This window comes from Phocoena sinus, chromosome 5 (assembly GCF_008692025.1).
Source record: "Phocoena sinus isolate mPhoSin1 chromosome 5, mPhoSin1.pri, whole genome shotgun sequence".
Taxonomy (NCBI): Eukaryota; Metazoa; Chordata; class Mammalia; order Artiodactyla; family Phocoenidae; genus Phocoena; species Phocoena sinus.
In genome coordinates this window covers 103,072,154-103,089,193 of record NC_045767.1, presented here as the reverse complement: position 1 = coordinate 103,089,193, position 17,040 = coordinate 103,072,154, and the positions used below count along the sequence as shown (strand labels likewise).

Below are 17,040 nucleotides of genomic sequence, written 5' to 3'. Positions count from 1 at the left end.
GGTTACTAGTCTCATTTTAGAGCTAAAACTACTAAGACTCAGAGGATTAAGTAATTTGTCCATAGGCACCTGCCAAACTACAGCAAGTCAGTGGTAGAGTCAGGATTTATACCCAGGTCTTTTTGCCTTTTTCCCTAATTCTCAGCAGAGAAACATACCAGCCAGATATGTTATCTATTTACTGAACATAGATACGAGGCTAATCTAAAACACAGCCTTTTCCCTAAAGGGAAACTGTGGAGGACTACATTTTACTTGAGAGAATATGGAATTTTCTTCATACAAGGGAAGTAACTCACCAGTTCAAAGTCTTCAAGGTGGTTTTCCAAGTCATTTTTCAAAGACGTCAAGCTTTCCTGTCTAGTTGGCTCAGAAGTGTGACATTTATGATATTTATCCATTGCATTACTGGAAGCAGATTCTGACTGAGATTGACAACTCTGCCCAGGAGTTACATCGGGTGGTCGAGGGGAAGGATTACTACAGAGACAAAGTAAGACTATTTTCAAGCACATTGCAATGTCAATATAGTAAGTTTGTGCCACAAACAGAAAATGCTCAACAAATGTTTATGTTTGCTTTTTATTCAGATCCTAAGCTACTTTTTGTCTGATTCTGGACTATGAATTTATTTCACATCTGTTCTATGCCAACATTACTGATTCTTATTCTCTATCTACCTCTTTAAGCTGCAAAAATCAGTATGAAAAGTTAAATAGGTATACTTTTTTGTTGTTGTTGTTGTTTTTTGTGGTATGCGGGCCTCTCACTGTTGTGGCCTCTCCCCTTGCGGAGCACAGGCTCTGGACGCGCAGGCTCAAGCGGCCATGGCTCACGGGCCCAGCCGCTCCGCGGCATGTGGGATCTTCCCAGACCGGGGCACGAACCCACGTCCCCTGCATTGGCAGGCGGACTCTCAACCACTGCGCCACCAGGGAAGCCCTAATAGGTATACTTTTGACTCCTAGTTGTTAATTCAAAGCTGAAGCTAATGTTATCAGAAGCCTAATGTGTGTTTCAACATAACAAAAAGGAAGAAATAAGAAAACAGTAAGTCTTATTCTTGTAGTTATTTTGGATGACGCAATAGGAAAAAAACAACAACAAAAAAACTTGAACATATAGATAGCTGGACCTGAATATACCCAAAGTTGTAGCTAAACCATAAAATGTCTGAATAACTCTCATAGGTATAGATGTAGTCTTTCCCTTTGTATTCCTCTATGCTTTCGATCATTTCTTCTGTCCCCCTCTTCAGTACTCTTTTATGTCCTACCTTTTGCAAACTCTACCCACTTCCTCCCTACCGCTTCCCTTTATATGTCTACTCCTTACTCTTCTATCCCATCACTATCAAAATAGGTCTGTTCTCCTTCTGGTAAGTAATATGAATGATGGTGAAATACAAAAAACTTTCTTAATTACTAGTTAATATGCTGCTCAAAAGGGCAGCAAGGCTCAGGTCAAATGGGTAGAGAGTGTGCTAACTAAAACTGTCAGACACAATAGCTAGATATCCAGTAGAGTCACCTTCTGCCTAACAATTGTGAGGTTCACAGATAGACACATTTCATTCTTAGAGAAATGGAGGTGGCTGCTCTTGTTACTAACACTAACCAGCTGCTTTGAGGGCTACACATAATATTGACAATACCTGTCCTCAAGTTCTGGTTTATTAGGTGTTTTCTGAGGATAGTAAAACATGGTACAAATGGTAGTTTCTTGACTCATGAGTGCGTCGTGTTGACTTTGTGCCTGTGACACCATGTTGCTTAGAGTCTGATGCAAAGCTGAACTCCAGCTCATGTTTGGTATCTTTGCTGGAGCTTTCACTAAGTCGTCTTCTCCACTCCCACTACTGTCACTATAACTGTCTCTCCTGGATGGGGACGTGCATGGTTTCTTGCTTTTGTCAGACATTTCATTTTCATCTGAGCTGGTGCCTTGCTCCACACATGCTGTCTGAAGAGGGTCTTTACTGTTGTTGTTTGGAGGTACTTGTGCTGGAGAGTGCAGTGGGGTCTGTAATGGACACATTCAAAGAGATCAGAGTGTGACAACTTATATTAACTTATATTTTCATTTGGTTGAAAATGAATGTGTTAAACATAAGCACTTCCTATTAAAATATTCATTTTTTTGCTAACAAAAAAATGTTATTTTTTCTCTCATTAGAGAAAAAAATCATATATAAAAGTAACAGCTGTTAATATTGTACAACTTGTACTTTCATTCATAATTAGAGTTACAGTATATATTAATATCATACTTCGTACCCTGCTTTCAAAATTTAGGTTTCTACCATGAGTATCTTCTGAGATCCTTAAATATGCTTTGAAAACAACTGCATAAACCATATAATAATCTTACAGATGGCTATAGCTTTAATTTATTTCAGAATTCTTTTATTGGATACAGAGTTGTTTCTAGCTTTTCACTATAAATAGAAATCTAGAACTTCTTTGTATGTAGATTTTCACCTGAGTTTCTCATTATTTCCTTGTAATTTCCTGTAACAGAAATAGAATTTTCTATATTCAGCATGTAAGATGTTTTTAAAGGCCTTGTTAAATATTTCCAGATTGCTTTCCAGAAAGATCATATCAATTTACATACTCAAGAAATTTCCACTCAGTTCTTCCTATCTGGTTCCCAAAATCAATGTAGTCTCTTAAAATGCTATTTATAATGCACCTTACAGAAATGTTACTTTCCTGTTAATGTCCTTATAATACTCCCTCCTTCTCCCGGATATAAGGGTTAAAGTTTCTGGGGCCAGACACTCCTGCCTTTCATACACAGGTTATCATGTTCATTGGTAACGGAGCACTATTTTAAGTAGACAGGCCAGAGGTTGTTTTTCAATTAGATTATTATTCATCTATGTATAGATTCCCACCTATCAGTCTGCAATGTATAAATAACCATCAAAATAGATTTTGGATCCTTTAGCTATTCCTTAACATAAGAAAGGAAATGGACAAACATACTGCCTATGTGATTTCTAGTATTAAAAGTTAAGGCAAAAAATCTTAAATAATTCTCATTTTCATCTAAACTAGCTCAGAATGAGGATTACATTTCCAAATTTGATTCAGTGAAGAAATGGACAAAAGGTTTTTGTAGCCATTGTTTTATGTCTTTTTGTATTTATGTTTGGAAAATAAATTCCTAAAATCCTAGAATCCTAGAATCTTAGAATTGGAAGGGAGAGAAGAGAAAGTGAACTAAATTACTTTATATTACAAACATAGATTACACTCAGAGATTATGAGACCCACACAAGATAATACTCCTATCTAAAGAAGTAACTAGGATGAAACCCAGGAGATCAAACTATGATGAAACCACTACAACTGAATTAATCATTCAATTGATACTCTGTAAATATAGAAATTACTTTTCCTAAGTCTCACCAAAGGAGCAGGGTCGATTTCTGGTAGCACACCAGGTGGTGGTCTACAGAGAAGCAAGGATACTTCTGGAGATGTTCCCCTGAGAGCGGATATGACTTCCTGTGGGTACCATGAGTGAGAAATGAAGATACAGTTAAACCAGCATTATGAAATCATTCTGAAAGGCCAATGCAACTCATTAAAAATGCTGCACTCCACATGCTGGGGGCTCACCTGCTGAGACAGTCCTTTCAAAGAGGCTCCATTCACTTTCAAGATAACATCTCCCACATCAATTTGTCCACTTTCTGCTGCTGGCTGTCCCGGAAAAAGCTTTTTAACCCTTACTATGCTGATGTTCATTTGCTCGGGTATAAGATTATCTTCTCGAGAAAAACTGAACCCTAGGCCTGAGCTATTTTTAAACAATTTCACCTCAAACGTATTCTCTGGAGAAAAAAAAAAAAATAAAGTAAATATTCTTAACAGGCTGTGTATACATATGAACATATAAACATATATACTTTTAGATACATTTTAAAAAGCCCATTACCACCACATTTACAGCTTTATATGCAATTATTGTATGCTTATTCTATATTTAAATCCTATTTCACACTCTCTATTATTAAGAAAACTTAAGCTGCATGAACTAATATGCTGTTTGAACAGAAAAGTGGGTTCTGAAATAAGGGTTCTGAAAATGAAACTATGTTTTAATTCCATATGTTCTATAAAACTGTACAATGACAGAGAAAAAGAGGGAAAAAAACAAGAAAGGAGAAGAATAAGAGAAATTCAGGTATACAATGGGAAAGAGATGGTAAGAAGAGCAATACAGATGATAGAGAAGGGTTAAGGGCAAGTGAGGTGACCGTCTAACATTTAGGTGAGGTACAATTTAATCCAGAAAACTGCAAAGCATTGTGATAAAATTCTCATCAACAGAAGAAATTAAAAGAACAATAACCGGAAAGCACGAAAAACATATTTAGAGAAAGAGTAATGGAAGAAATAAAGAACGTAAGGCAGTGAGATTAAGTGGATACACTAATTTTATTTTCATAATCAGGAAAAATATATAGGTTGGGCTAATATTTTCTTTTTATTTTGGAGAATAATTCAGAATTGCTAACATTTGTATAATCAAAGAAAAATTTAAAATAAAGACAAAACAATGACCAAATACCACCACCACCATTTATAAAGTAAAGGACATTTATATCCTCAAAAGGAAGACAGATGGACTCAGAGGGCACTTCCGTATTATGAACACATTCAACCTTATGAAAAACTCACTACTACATCAGTCTTAATTTCCTTATTTTAATTCCAATTAGTGGTATGTCCAAAGGCTAGCAAAGTTTGTAAGAAAAACCAGTATCTGGGAACTGTTAGTGAATTTCTGCCCAGGCTTAGCTTCATAAGTCCATACAATTAAACAGAAATATAAAAAATGTAAGAGTCAAGGTTTCATATGGGTTTGAAGCCATTCTCAGCAATTATTTATCTTTCTCCTGTACAAATTTTATTTAGAATTTGACAACTATTTAAGGCACTATTAAATGACCATAATTTGCTTTGTGCATGATTTCATTATCCAAAGCCTTTCAGACTTCAACAGCTACAAACATGTCTGTTTTTTTTTTAATTTAGTATAGTGCTGCATCAGATTATTATTTACACTTGACAAGAATAAATAGAGACCCAGGTATGAATTGTGATCCAACATGTAAAAATCACATTTTAAAAAATCCAGGAATAAGTTTAATGTGAGGTGACAGTCTCCCAAGGTCTGACCTTCAGTAACAAAGCTGTAGTCTTTTATGTGAGTCATTTTCTTCATCATTTTTTCTGGGGCTTGACTTTGGGCATCTGGATCTGAGAGGGTACACTGTGGGGTTACAGGGACATGTTCTTTGGCTGCTGGAGACTGTCCCTTTTCTAACAACAGATGAACCACCTGGACAAATAGAACAGTACTTCATTAACTTAGAAGAAAGTTTTATAAGAAAGTAGGTAAGTTTTCAGGACTTTGTATAGTTGATGGTATAAAATCATTTTAAGTAACTACCTGGTCTACCAAAATACAAGTAGAGGGAGAAAAAAATAGAGGGAAAAAGCAAGGGACTGAAAATTTCAAAATCAAGGTTTTGAAAACTGTATAAAAAGATAAACGATTAGAAAGAAAAAAATTCTATTATAAAAATAATATAAACATGTTATAGAAAATTCAGGTATTAAAATAAAATCACCACTAACCTAATAACATAAAGATCTTTATAAATGATTTGGTAAACTCCCTGACTCAAAATGTATTAGACCAATGTGAATTTAGCCTCTGGGCTGAAATAACTAGAAGTGAAAATCACTAGATATTTGTACATGTTTATGAAAAAATTTTTAATGCAATTTGCCTCCTTCCTCCTGTCAGATCTCTGGTAATATAAGGGCTAAATGTGACAGAGAAAGCCAGCTTCGTAAATAAAAATCCTCAACATAATACTTGCTTCCCAGTTTGGAGGGAAAAATACAAGCATGTTTACACGAATCAGGCTTTGTTTCTTGACTAATAAATTTGGAGATCTCAGTAAAATTGGTATTATTCATACAGTATTATGTTTTATGGTATCTAGAAAAGGCTGGTATAATGATCTATTACCTGTCCTGTATTTCTCAGTGTCTCCACAGCTTGCTTATGAGTAGCTCCTTCCAGACTAACTCCATTGACAGCTAGGACACGATCACCTACAAATCAGGCAGTAATGTTGAAAGAAGCAAATCATAAAATAAAGATTCTACATGTTCTTTAATACCTTATGGTCTCGTTTTGTACTAATTTGCTTGAGGAGAGACTCAGACAAATTCTGGACAAAACTGTGTCACAGAGTTTCTTTAACATGTACTTAATTCCTTTCTCAATTCTATGGCTAATCATTTTTTTTCTGGTACGTGGGCCTCTCACTGTTGTGGCCTCTCCCGTTGTGGAGCACAGGCTCCGGATGCGCAGGCTCAGCGGCCATGGCTCACGGGCCTAGCCGCTCCGCGGCATGTGGGATCTTCCCGGACCGGGGCACGAACCTGTGTCCCCTGCATCGGCAGGCGGACTCTCAACCACTGCGCCACCAGGGAAGCCCTATGGCTAATCATTTTAGAACAGGATATTGTATATATTATAAAATCATTTTAAATTAGGGAAAAAAGATAAACTGAACTACAAATGTAGAGAGACTGGAGAGAACAAACCTAGTTAGTTCTTATTAGAAATGCAGATGTCTGTGTTTTTGCAAGGGCACCCTCCCTTTTGCAATCTCTGGCAATTTGCTTCTTAGAAAGTATCAATACAAAACATGAACTAAAACACTGTCAAGATATTTTCTGATACGAGAGAATAAGCTTAAAATAAGAGTTTTTGGCCCACCTCCTAGAGTAACGAAAATAAAAACAAAAATAAATAAATGGGACCTAATTAAACTTAAAAGCTTTTGCATAGCAAAGGAAACCATAAAAAAGACCAAAAGACAACCCTCATAATGGGAGAAAATATTTGCAAACAAAGCAACTGACAAAGGATTAAGCTCCAAAATATACAAGTAGCTCATACAGCTCAACATCAAAAAAACAAACAACCCAATCCAAAAATGGGCGGAAGACCTAAACAGACATTTCTCCAAAGAAGATACACAGATTGCCAACAAACACATGAAAAGATGGTCAACATCACTAATTATTAGAGAAATGAAAATCAAAACCACAATGAGGTATCACCTTACAATGGTCAGAATAGCCATCAACAAAAAATCTACAAGCAATAAATGCTGGAGAGGGTGTGGAGAAAAGGGAACCCTCTTGTACTGCTGGTGAGAATGTCATTGGTACAGCTGCTTTGGAGAACAATATGGAGATTCCTTAAAAAACAAAAATAGAACTACCATACGACCCAGCAATCCCACTAATGGGCATATACCCTGAGAAAACCATAATGCAAAAAGTCATGTACCACAATGTTCACTGCAGCTCTATTTACAATAGCCAGGACATGGAAGCAACCTAAGTGTCCATCAACAGATGCAGGGGCAAAGAAGATGTGGCACATATATACAGTGGAATATTACTCAGCTGTAAAAAGAAACAAAATTGAGTTATTAGTAGTGAGGTGGATGGACCTATATATGGAATCTAAAAAAAAAAAAAAGTTTCTGAAGAACCTAGGGGCAGGACAGGAATAAAGATGCAGACGTAGAGAATGGACTTGAGGACATGGGGAGGGGGAAGGGTAAGCTGGGACGAAGTGAGAGAGCGGCATGGACACATATACACTACCAAATGTAAAACAGATAGCTAGTGGGAAGTAGCTGCATAGCACAGGGAGATCAGCTCGGTGCTTTGTGACCATCCAGAGGGGTGGGATAGGGAGAGTGGGAGGGAGATGCAAGAGGGAGGAGATATGTATACATATAGCTGATTCACTTTGTTATACAGCAAAAACTAACACACCACTGTAAAGCAATTATACTCCTATAAAGGTGTTAAAAAAAAACCAACAAAAAACAAAAACTAAAAATAGAACTACTATATGACCCAGCAATCCCACTACTGGGCATATACCCTGAGAAAAACATAATTTAAAAAGATACATGCACCCCAATGTTCACTGACTGCAGCACTATTTACAATAGCCAGGACATGGAAGCAAGCTAAATGTCCATCGACAGATGAATGGATAAAGAAGATGTGGTACATATATCCAATGGAGTATTACTCAGCCATAAAAAGGAACAAAACTGGGTCATTTGAAGTGATGTGGATGGACCTAGAGTCAGTCTGTCATACAGAGTGAAGTAAGTCAGAAAGAGAAAAACAAATATCATATATTAACACATACATATGGAATCTAGAAAAATGGTACTGATGAACCTATTTGCAGGGCAGGAAAAGAGACACAGATGTAGAGAACGGACTTGTGGACACAGCGTGGGGAGGGGGGGGTGGGACGAATTGAGAGAGTAGCACTGACATATATACACTACCATGTGTAAAACAGATAGCTAGTGGGAAGCTGCTGCTACAGCTCCGTATAGCAAGGGAGCTCAGCTCAGTGCTCTGTGATGACCTAGAGGGGTGGGATACGGGTGGGGGTGGGGGTTGGTGGTGGAAGGGAGGCTCAAGAGGGAGGGGATATATGCATACATGTAGCTGATTCACTTTGTTCTACAGCAGAAACTAACACAACATTGTAAAGCAATTATACTCCAAAAAAAATATATATTTTTTTGGAATTATATCAAGGAGTTTTTTAACGCTGTAGTCTTAAAATAATTGATATGTTCTTATTTCATATTATGAATAATTTGAACATCTGTATCAGCTTTCCAATTACTTCTTTATTTGTCGAAGTGATAATCCTATATGTAATTCCCATACACACAAACAGTCTACCTTTGTGAATTCTGCCATTGGACTCTGCTGCTCCCTTGGGAATAACAGCTTTCACATAAATGCCACCATGTCTGACACTGGTATTCACACCTCCCTAAGCAGAAAAAGACAAATAAAATAGCATTTTGTAATATGAAAAATTTCCCACTCTATCTTTCAAATCTGAGACATAGAAAGCATTCAATTCATCAGCCAAAGCAGCGGTATCACATCAGCACATGCAATTATTTCAATACCCAAGAATATTTCTAGTAAGTTTTCCAAATGTTAAAGCAGTTACTTTTTTAGAAAAATTCTTTATTCAGAAAATAACAACACGCCAGATCTTGACTGTATGAGGAGTTGCTCTTCCTTTTATAAGTCTATACCATGCATTACACACAAGTAGCAAGCAAAAATCCATCCATGCAATATTAGTGTAAGAATATAACTGTCAGAAAAAACAGCATATGGAATAATATACTTCAGATCATATTTGCTAATCTGAAAGCAAATCTCATGCGTCAAGGGAAAATTTCCTTTTCATTTTAAAAGATGTTGGTATAGAAGTTTTGTTACAGTGTAGATAAGATCTAATGAGTAGATTCTCCATCTCTTGTGGATATTCAGCTTTTATTTCCCTTCACAATAGGAAGATAATAAAATTCCAAAGAATTTACGAACAAGGGGGAAAGGGTTAAAGATTAAAACTGAAAGAAAAGTAGGTTTGCTTTTTGATCTCTATATGTTAAGAGTGCTATTTCTACCTTACTTCTAAATGGCTTTTCATAACTAACAATATCCTTCAAATGTCATAAATGATAATGTTACACTTAGGGTACAGTGTATTCATTAACAGAATTCTAAAGTGATTTCATCAAATAGCCTATGCTCATATTTTACCTACTTTAAAAGTACTACATATATTCTTGGGAACTTCTAATATTAAGATACTAATCATACTTACATGTTAAGATGTATTATGAAGTGAGAGGCCATATAAACATTTATTAGACTTTAATTATTTTAATGTAGGTTAAAATGTATTATTCCATGCTAATGAAGAAGATGTCAAATGTATACAAAACATACTTATTTGTTAATAAGTATGTTACTTATTAACAAACAAAATATAATTTTATATTTTTCAAGTCTTATATTCAGATTAAGCAAGTATGAGATCTATGGGGGAAAACAGCATTTGTCTAATTTCTTTTAAACCACAGGAAAAAGTGAGTAGCACACTCAAGTTTTTTAAAAGAAGTCTTAAGATATAATTCAATTTTTAATTTTGGAAATATTTGAGAAGTTTCCCTTTTGAAGCAAAATAATTCAATTAATAAATTGACATACAATAGGCTGCTGGAAATGGAGAAGAGAAAACATTTGAAAACCTTGTCAAACAGTACCGTGACACTTATCCCCAAGCTGTTTTCATTTTTAGCCAGTTCAACCTCAAAGATATCTCCAGGTTTAGGAGGTGATGAAGGAAAAGTTTTAAAATTCATTTTGTTGGATGTATTCATTGAGGAGGAAGATTCCTTAACAAAGAAAAACAAACAGGATTTCTTGTTAGAGTCAAACTGAATTTTTAATGGAAGATCAATATGTGTTTTTTTAAAAAATTAAGAAAAAGTAAGACATTAAGGGACAGAGTAGATCTGAAGATCATGAAGTTTGGAAGAGATCTTAGGGATCATCTAATCCAATGCCTTCATAGTTTATGGTTGAGGAAACTGAGGTCTAGAGATTAAAGGGCTTTCCTCAGGTCAAACAGATATGGCAGAGGGAAGCCCAGAACCCAGTTCAAACCTGGCTTTTTACATAATCCTTATCCAATGCTTTTTATACACTCAAATTTAGAAAGTATTTCCATTTCATTTAAAAAACAATACATATCAAGCAGTAGCTTTTAACTTGGGCCTTTAAGATGAGTAGGCCTCATGTTTACTTTGCTAATGTTTACAAATCCACTATAAACACAGACACAACAGCTCAGCCCAGTTTGTAAGGACATAACTCTCTTACGAGGAATGTTTTTCAGTGAACAAAGGGCTTAAGGTTCTTTTCTGAACCCGCTTGTGAATATGCGTATAAATTTATATCATTTCTAAAATTTCTAGGAAATGAACAATTTTCTATTTTGTTGCTCTTATTATCATACATTCAGAACTTCAGAATAATTTAGGCTATCAATAGTAAAGTCAACTGTCCATTATATGAACTATTTAGGAACTATTTTTTCAGATATTAAATTTTCTTAATATAAATAACAAGAGATAAACAATTTATAGAAAACAATCATAATCTGATTATTCATTCCTTTATGTAATCATGTAGCAAGTTCCCAGAATGACAGCCATTTTGGAGTTAGTATTCAAAGCTGCTAATTTCTCTGAAAGTTAGCATCAAATGCAGTAGCAGTTAGTAGCATAATATATAAACTATTTCTCCTTTCCAGAACAATGTACTCAGTTTACAGCAGATTATTCTGCTCTGTAATATATTTGCTGTTGTTTGCTTTGTTAAGTGAAAAAAACAAAGATTCAAATTAAACAATGCCTTTTTTTGTGTTTGATGATCCTGACTGCTGGAATAAGTGGCTTCATCCACGTCTGAATCTCCACGGTCAGAGTAATCTTTTGCATCATAAATGCCTGCTTTTTTAGCTTTGCTTTGGTTATTGTCAGTAGAAGTCCCCTTTTTCTCAGTGGCTTTGGATATCACAGATGGGGAAGGGCTGCCGTGCTGTGATTCCTGCCAGCTTCGGTCACCTACATGGCTGACAAAGAAACCATTGACCTGGCTCTGGGACAAGCTGGCACTCTCAGTCCTGGAATCTTGAGAACTCAGGCTTCCCTCCCGCAGGCCCCCAGACAGCCCAAATGAGCTATCTGAGATGTGCCCTGGGGTGCCACGTGGCCAGCAGTGATCCTCAGAAGAATTTACAGCACTGTCTTGCACATAGGAAGCTTTCTTCATGTAGTTTTTCATGCCAATGCCAATGTGCACAGGAGCAGAAGGCACTGAAAAGTCAAAATCCGTCAATGAGGATAACAGGTTAGTGACACATGTTTGTGCTTACATACATGCACAATGTTCCCTGGTGATTGTTGGGAGGATTTTACACAGGATAACACACGTACGACACATGAACCAGGGCTTGGAACCATGACAAGGACTCAACAAATGTAGCAGATGCTTTCTGTTTCCTTTGCTTCCTCTTTGGGTCTTTCTTTCCGCAGCTTCTATGGAAATGTGGACCCCCTTTGCCTTAACTCCTCATTTCCATTCTCCAAGACCTATTTCTAGTGAGTCTCCCCTGTGAAGACTTTCTCGATTCCCTAACTAGAGGTAACTTGGATCTCCAAAAATCCTTGATCCTTATTTAATGGTTATATATTTACTTGTTTTATATTGTCCTATCAGACTGCATTTTTTGGACTCCAAGTAATTATCAAGGAAGACAACTCCGAATTCCTTACATACATAGTTCTTTCAAAAAGCCACTTACGAAAGCTTTCCTAAGACACAATCCACAGGTGACATGTGTAAAAGAATTACAGATGCAAGTTTATTAGAAATGAAGTCTTACATGGCAAACGAAATAAGGAAAACTTAAATAATATACAAAGAATTCCTAAAAGTCAGTAAGAAGTATACAGTGTTAAGCAGTGAGACAGAATCTGCCCCTGGACTCTGAGCCTTTCTCACTGCTCACTGCACATGCTGTGTGTGCTGCTTTCTAACACTGCCCCACCACTTGATCCTCCTGACAACTCTGTGCAAGACAGACAAGGCAGGGCCAGGTCACTGTATCCGCTTTAAAGAAAGAAAAACAACCATAGCTCAAGAGGACTTAAGTCACACAGCTAATAAGTGGCTCAGGTATGGCTTGAACTCAAGTCATCTGATCTTTGTCAAGTGCCTTTTTTGTCACAACATGCTAATGGCAGGGATTATGAGACAAAATGATACGGTCTTGCTTCTACATTTCTGGTGTGTTGGTATCCTTTTCCTTTTATAATCAGGTTCACGACAGGACTTCATAGGTAACTGTTATATAACTATATTAATTAGGCAATTATTAAGAATTTTATTTCTGATTTGGCCTAAGAAGTGATGGAACATACCGAGTACTCAGAATTTAATTAAGTGATATTGATTTTGCACAACAAATCCATTTTTATGCATGTATTACTAAAGAGAAATAAGACAGAAAATCTTAGAAGTGATGAATGAAAAAGTTATACTGATGCATAAAATTAAAGCAATCAGAACTACACATATTACATTTCCAGAAAGGAAATAAGTTTAAATCTAATTTATTGCTCCACGTATTGAAATTTTTGTGGAAAGTGAAACAGAACACGCAGCTAAGAGACATTCACAACATTACCTTTGGATATCTTTTCTTTTGGCTGAGAGATAACAAGTGTCACGTCTTCAGGTGCATTTTGCAAAATTTCAATTGCAGCATGGTGGCTGACCCCCTCCAGACTCACACTATTCACAGATATCAAACGGTCTCCTGTAAAAATAGACAATCCAATATTTTCTATATCAAAGAGAAATTCATGCTAAATCTTAGAAATGCTACCTGCCCCTCATTAGTGTTGTTTTGCCCAAGTTCTACTTTTGCCATCTGTGCAAATTCATGCCTGTCAGTTAAGTACTTAGGAAATTACCTAAATTACCTAAAAATAAATACCTGGCTTTAAGCATCCATCCAAGTCAGCTGGTCCTCCAGGGGTAATTGAACTAATAAATATACCTAGATCCAGTCTTCCCATCTTTTCTCCACCAATAATTTGAAATCCTGTGAAATAGCACATTTTAAAAAGATCTTCATGGGGAGGGGCAAGATAGGGGTAGGGGATTAAGAGGTACAAACTACTATGTATAAAATAAATAAGCTACAAGAATATATTATATAGCACAGGAATATAGCCAATATTTTATAATAACTATAAATGGAGTGTAACCTTTAAAAATTGTGAATCACTATGTTGTACACCTGAAACTTATATGATATTATAAATCAACTATATCTCAATAAAAAATAAGTAGAAATAAAAATAAAAGGATCTTCATGATACTGGTGCTTTCAAGGACTAACGATTAGCCTGCATGACACATAGAAGTGTAGTCTCATATCAAATATGATTTAATAGGTAACACATGTGAGATGGGACTTAAATTTGGTGGAAATATTGCTTGTAAGCATTTCACCTTTGACATTTCCTGACTGGGCAGGTTGGGTAAAGGGGATGCAGGTAGGCAGAAGTGGGCTGGGGCCTCAATGCCAATGCTATGCAACTGACTTTTTCTCTTTGAATTTCACAGACCTTTAAGAATCTCAGTGACTTACCTAAGCCATACTTTGTATCTTTTTTCAGGTTAACCAGGGTGATCTCCCTTTCTGGTGAAGATACTATGCTCCATCTTTTGTGCAGCACATCTATTGGAAATGCACAATTTTAAGATAAAATAAACATAACATGCTTGGGCATTAGACTGCTTGTTCTAATTTAAATAAAGCTCACTAACAGATTGCTCGGTCACTTTAAAATCATATTTTAAATAATATGCCATTATCTTATATGTTGATAGTGAGTTATAGTTTACCAAATGATTATGTTATCACATTTATTCCTTATAAATGGTTCCCTGTGAAGTATGTATTGATATATTTCAGTTACAAATGCATAAATAGATCTCAAGAGGTTAAATGATTTGAACAGGTTTACTCAGCTAGTACAGGCAAGAGGTGAACCTTAAACTTGGGCTGTCAGACTTCATGTCTTTGTTATATGACAGTTGACTTCCTGAATTTGATAATGCTCAATATGTTAAGAATTTCCCACTAATAAGTGGTTGGCATTTCTACTTATAATGTGTAAAACATTCATGTAAGTTCTAGGGTAAAAGAGCAACACGAAGAAACAGGATTTATTCTTTTAAATCCCATTAATAATGACTTGGCTGGCACATTCTCAAAGGACTTCTGTTTCTTATTTTATTTGTGGAACAATCTCATGAGGTAAGCAAAGAGATTTCTAATCATTGTTTTGCAGATGAGGAATAATAGTTCATGACTTGCTCAACATTATCAGCTAGTATCACTGGCCAGCAAAATGCCTTAAGTACTTGATAAATGCTAGCTAAATACATTGAGTGAATGTTGGCATCAGAACTAAAATTTACTTTTTCTTATTTCTACTTGGGTTTTTTTTTAAAGTAAGCTGATCATATACAAATATCTCCTAAATTGAACCAATAAATATACCACTTAATTGTCATCTTAATAAAATTACTTCATTTACTTAATAATCAGAGCATGTGAAAACACACACACATACACACCCTTCTTGCTATGGGCTGAAATGTGTTGCTCCTCCCTTTCCTCCAAATAAATATGTTGAAACTCTAACTCCTAGTACCTCAGAAGTTAACCATATTTGGAGATAGGTTTTTAAAAACATAAGTTAAAATGAGGTCTTTAGGGTGGTCTAATCCAATATGACTGATATCCTTATAAGAAGAGGGAATTTGGATACAGACGTGTGTGTGCACGGAAGGAAGACCATGTGAAGAAAGAGGAATAGCTCCACCGACAAAGCCAAGGAGAGAGGTCTCAGAAGAAATCAATGCTGCTGACACCTTGATCTCAGACTTCTAGCTTCCAGAACTGTGAGAACATACATTTATGTTGTTTAAGGCACCCAATCTGTGGGATCTTGTTATGGCAGCTCTAGCAAATTAATACACTTCTTAACATCAACTGTAATTTAATAGTTTACACTGGTCTGTGTGTGAGGTGGTGGTAAATGAGTTCAACACACTCAGAAAGATATTTGTTTAAACTAAATCTGAAAATTCACCTCTACATTGTTCTTAAGCATATTGAAGCTTTTTGAAAACTAGAGATTATCTGCCAACATATGACTACCCATGGATTTAAAATTGTATTAATATGTTATAAATAGTAACTTTGTTACACAACATATATTAATGTTTAAATGATGAAAATGTGATACTTCATATTCTAGAAATAAACTCCATTAATTTCAGAAAACAGTAACAATCATTTGCTCTCTGGAGTCAATTAACCTTGTCCCTTAAACACCAAGTACTAGTGCAAGTTTGCTAGCTCCCGGTAGTATACACGTCCCTATTCTGTTGTGTCTTTTTGACCAAAACTTAGTTAAAATCAATAGGAGTGGTAGTAGTTCAGTATTCCTAATTAATTAATGAGATTCCAAAAACAGAGATCACTGGACAATGGTGTGAAGAGCCTTATATATTTGGTTTATACAAACAAGCATAAAGTTCATGAATCAGTTATTGCCTAACTTAATATTATCTAGGTATCCAAGATACTTTTAGCCTAAAATAGACAATTAGGCCTAATTTTCAGCTAGAACCAAATAAAAAATACAACAGAATGAACCCATAAAATAAAACAAATAAGGGATGAGGTCGTGTTAGGTATTAAATGTAAACTTGTATCACCATTCTGAAGACAGAGTCCATTTGCTTTAGACAGAGTGTTTCTGCATTCAATTACAAAAGTGATCAATATTCTGAATGTTCCTAAGGAGTATCTGTTACAAGTCAAAGGTATTGATTCAAAGAATAAAAATGCCATTTCTTTATTTTCATTTCCAACATATGTACGAACAAGATTGGTTATTTATGTTACTTATTTGGCTAATAAATGTACATGTGTGGGTGTGTGTATGGATATTAAAACATTTCCCAGGTAAACAATATTGGAATATGTGTATAGACCCACACATACACAAAATGTACAATGTTTTTATGTTATTTATTTCCCTAACTAGAATAGATTAAGCTCTCTGTTTTCAAGGACTCATCAGTGAGATATGAATATTAATTCATTCAATTATACTTTCACCTTTCAGATGTTTGCTGAATAATTTTCCTGTGAAAGTCCCACATTAGGCAATTGGGGAAAATAAAAAGAGATAATATGAAAGCTGCTAGCATAATAAATGTAAGCGCAATCAGATCAGGCTAGAAGAACAAAGATTTAGTCTGACTGATAAATAGAATGTTAAGACTTCAGAGAAATAGTTGTATTATGAAGGCATGAGTCAGAGCTGTAAGAGAGGAGAGGTTTCTTCTTGCCAGAAATAAAGACTTCAAGGACATGAGGTAGTTTTAATAAGTGGATTACGGAGATGGTTATACACAACAAGTA

General features: G+C 35.6%; 1 protein-coding gene across 20 annotated transcripts in view; it reads right to left on the bottom strand.

The window, feature by feature from the left end:
- PTPN13 (protein tyrosine phosphatase non-receptor type 13) overlaps positions 1-17,040 on the bottom strand; it is a 233,843-nt gene that overhangs the window by 43,946 nt on the left and 172,857 nt on the right. For 9 of the 20 annotated variants that reach the window (XM_032632187.1, XM_032632177.1, XM_032632192.1 and 6 more), the window contains 12 exons: positions 14,185-14,274; positions 13,525-13,632; positions 13,213-13,344; positions 11,376-11,839; positions 10,223-10,354; positions 8,835-8,928; positions 6,058-6,143; positions 5,196-5,358; positions 3,630-3,844; positions 3,417-3,515; positions 1,655-2,022; positions 300-480 (listed from right to left, as the gene is read on the bottom strand). In XM_032632187.1, the coding sequence (XP_032488078.1) occupies positions 300-480; positions 1,655-2,022; positions 3,417-3,515; positions 3,630-3,844; positions 5,196-5,358; positions 6,058-6,143; positions 8,835-8,928; positions 10,223-10,354; positions 11,376-11,839; positions 13,213-13,344; positions 13,525-13,632; positions 14,185-14,274 (2,132 nt within the window). Of the gene's footprint in view, positions 1-299; positions 481-1,654; positions 2,023-3,416; positions 3,516-3,629; positions 3,845-5,195; positions 5,359-6,057; positions 6,144-8,834; positions 8,929-10,207; positions 10,355-11,375; positions 11,840-13,212; positions 13,345-13,524; positions 13,633-14,184; positions 14,275-17,040 lie in introns of all 20 variants that reach the window. The other 11 variants (XM_032632176.1, XM_032632186.1, XM_032632173.1 and 8 more) reach the window with 2 other exon arrangements.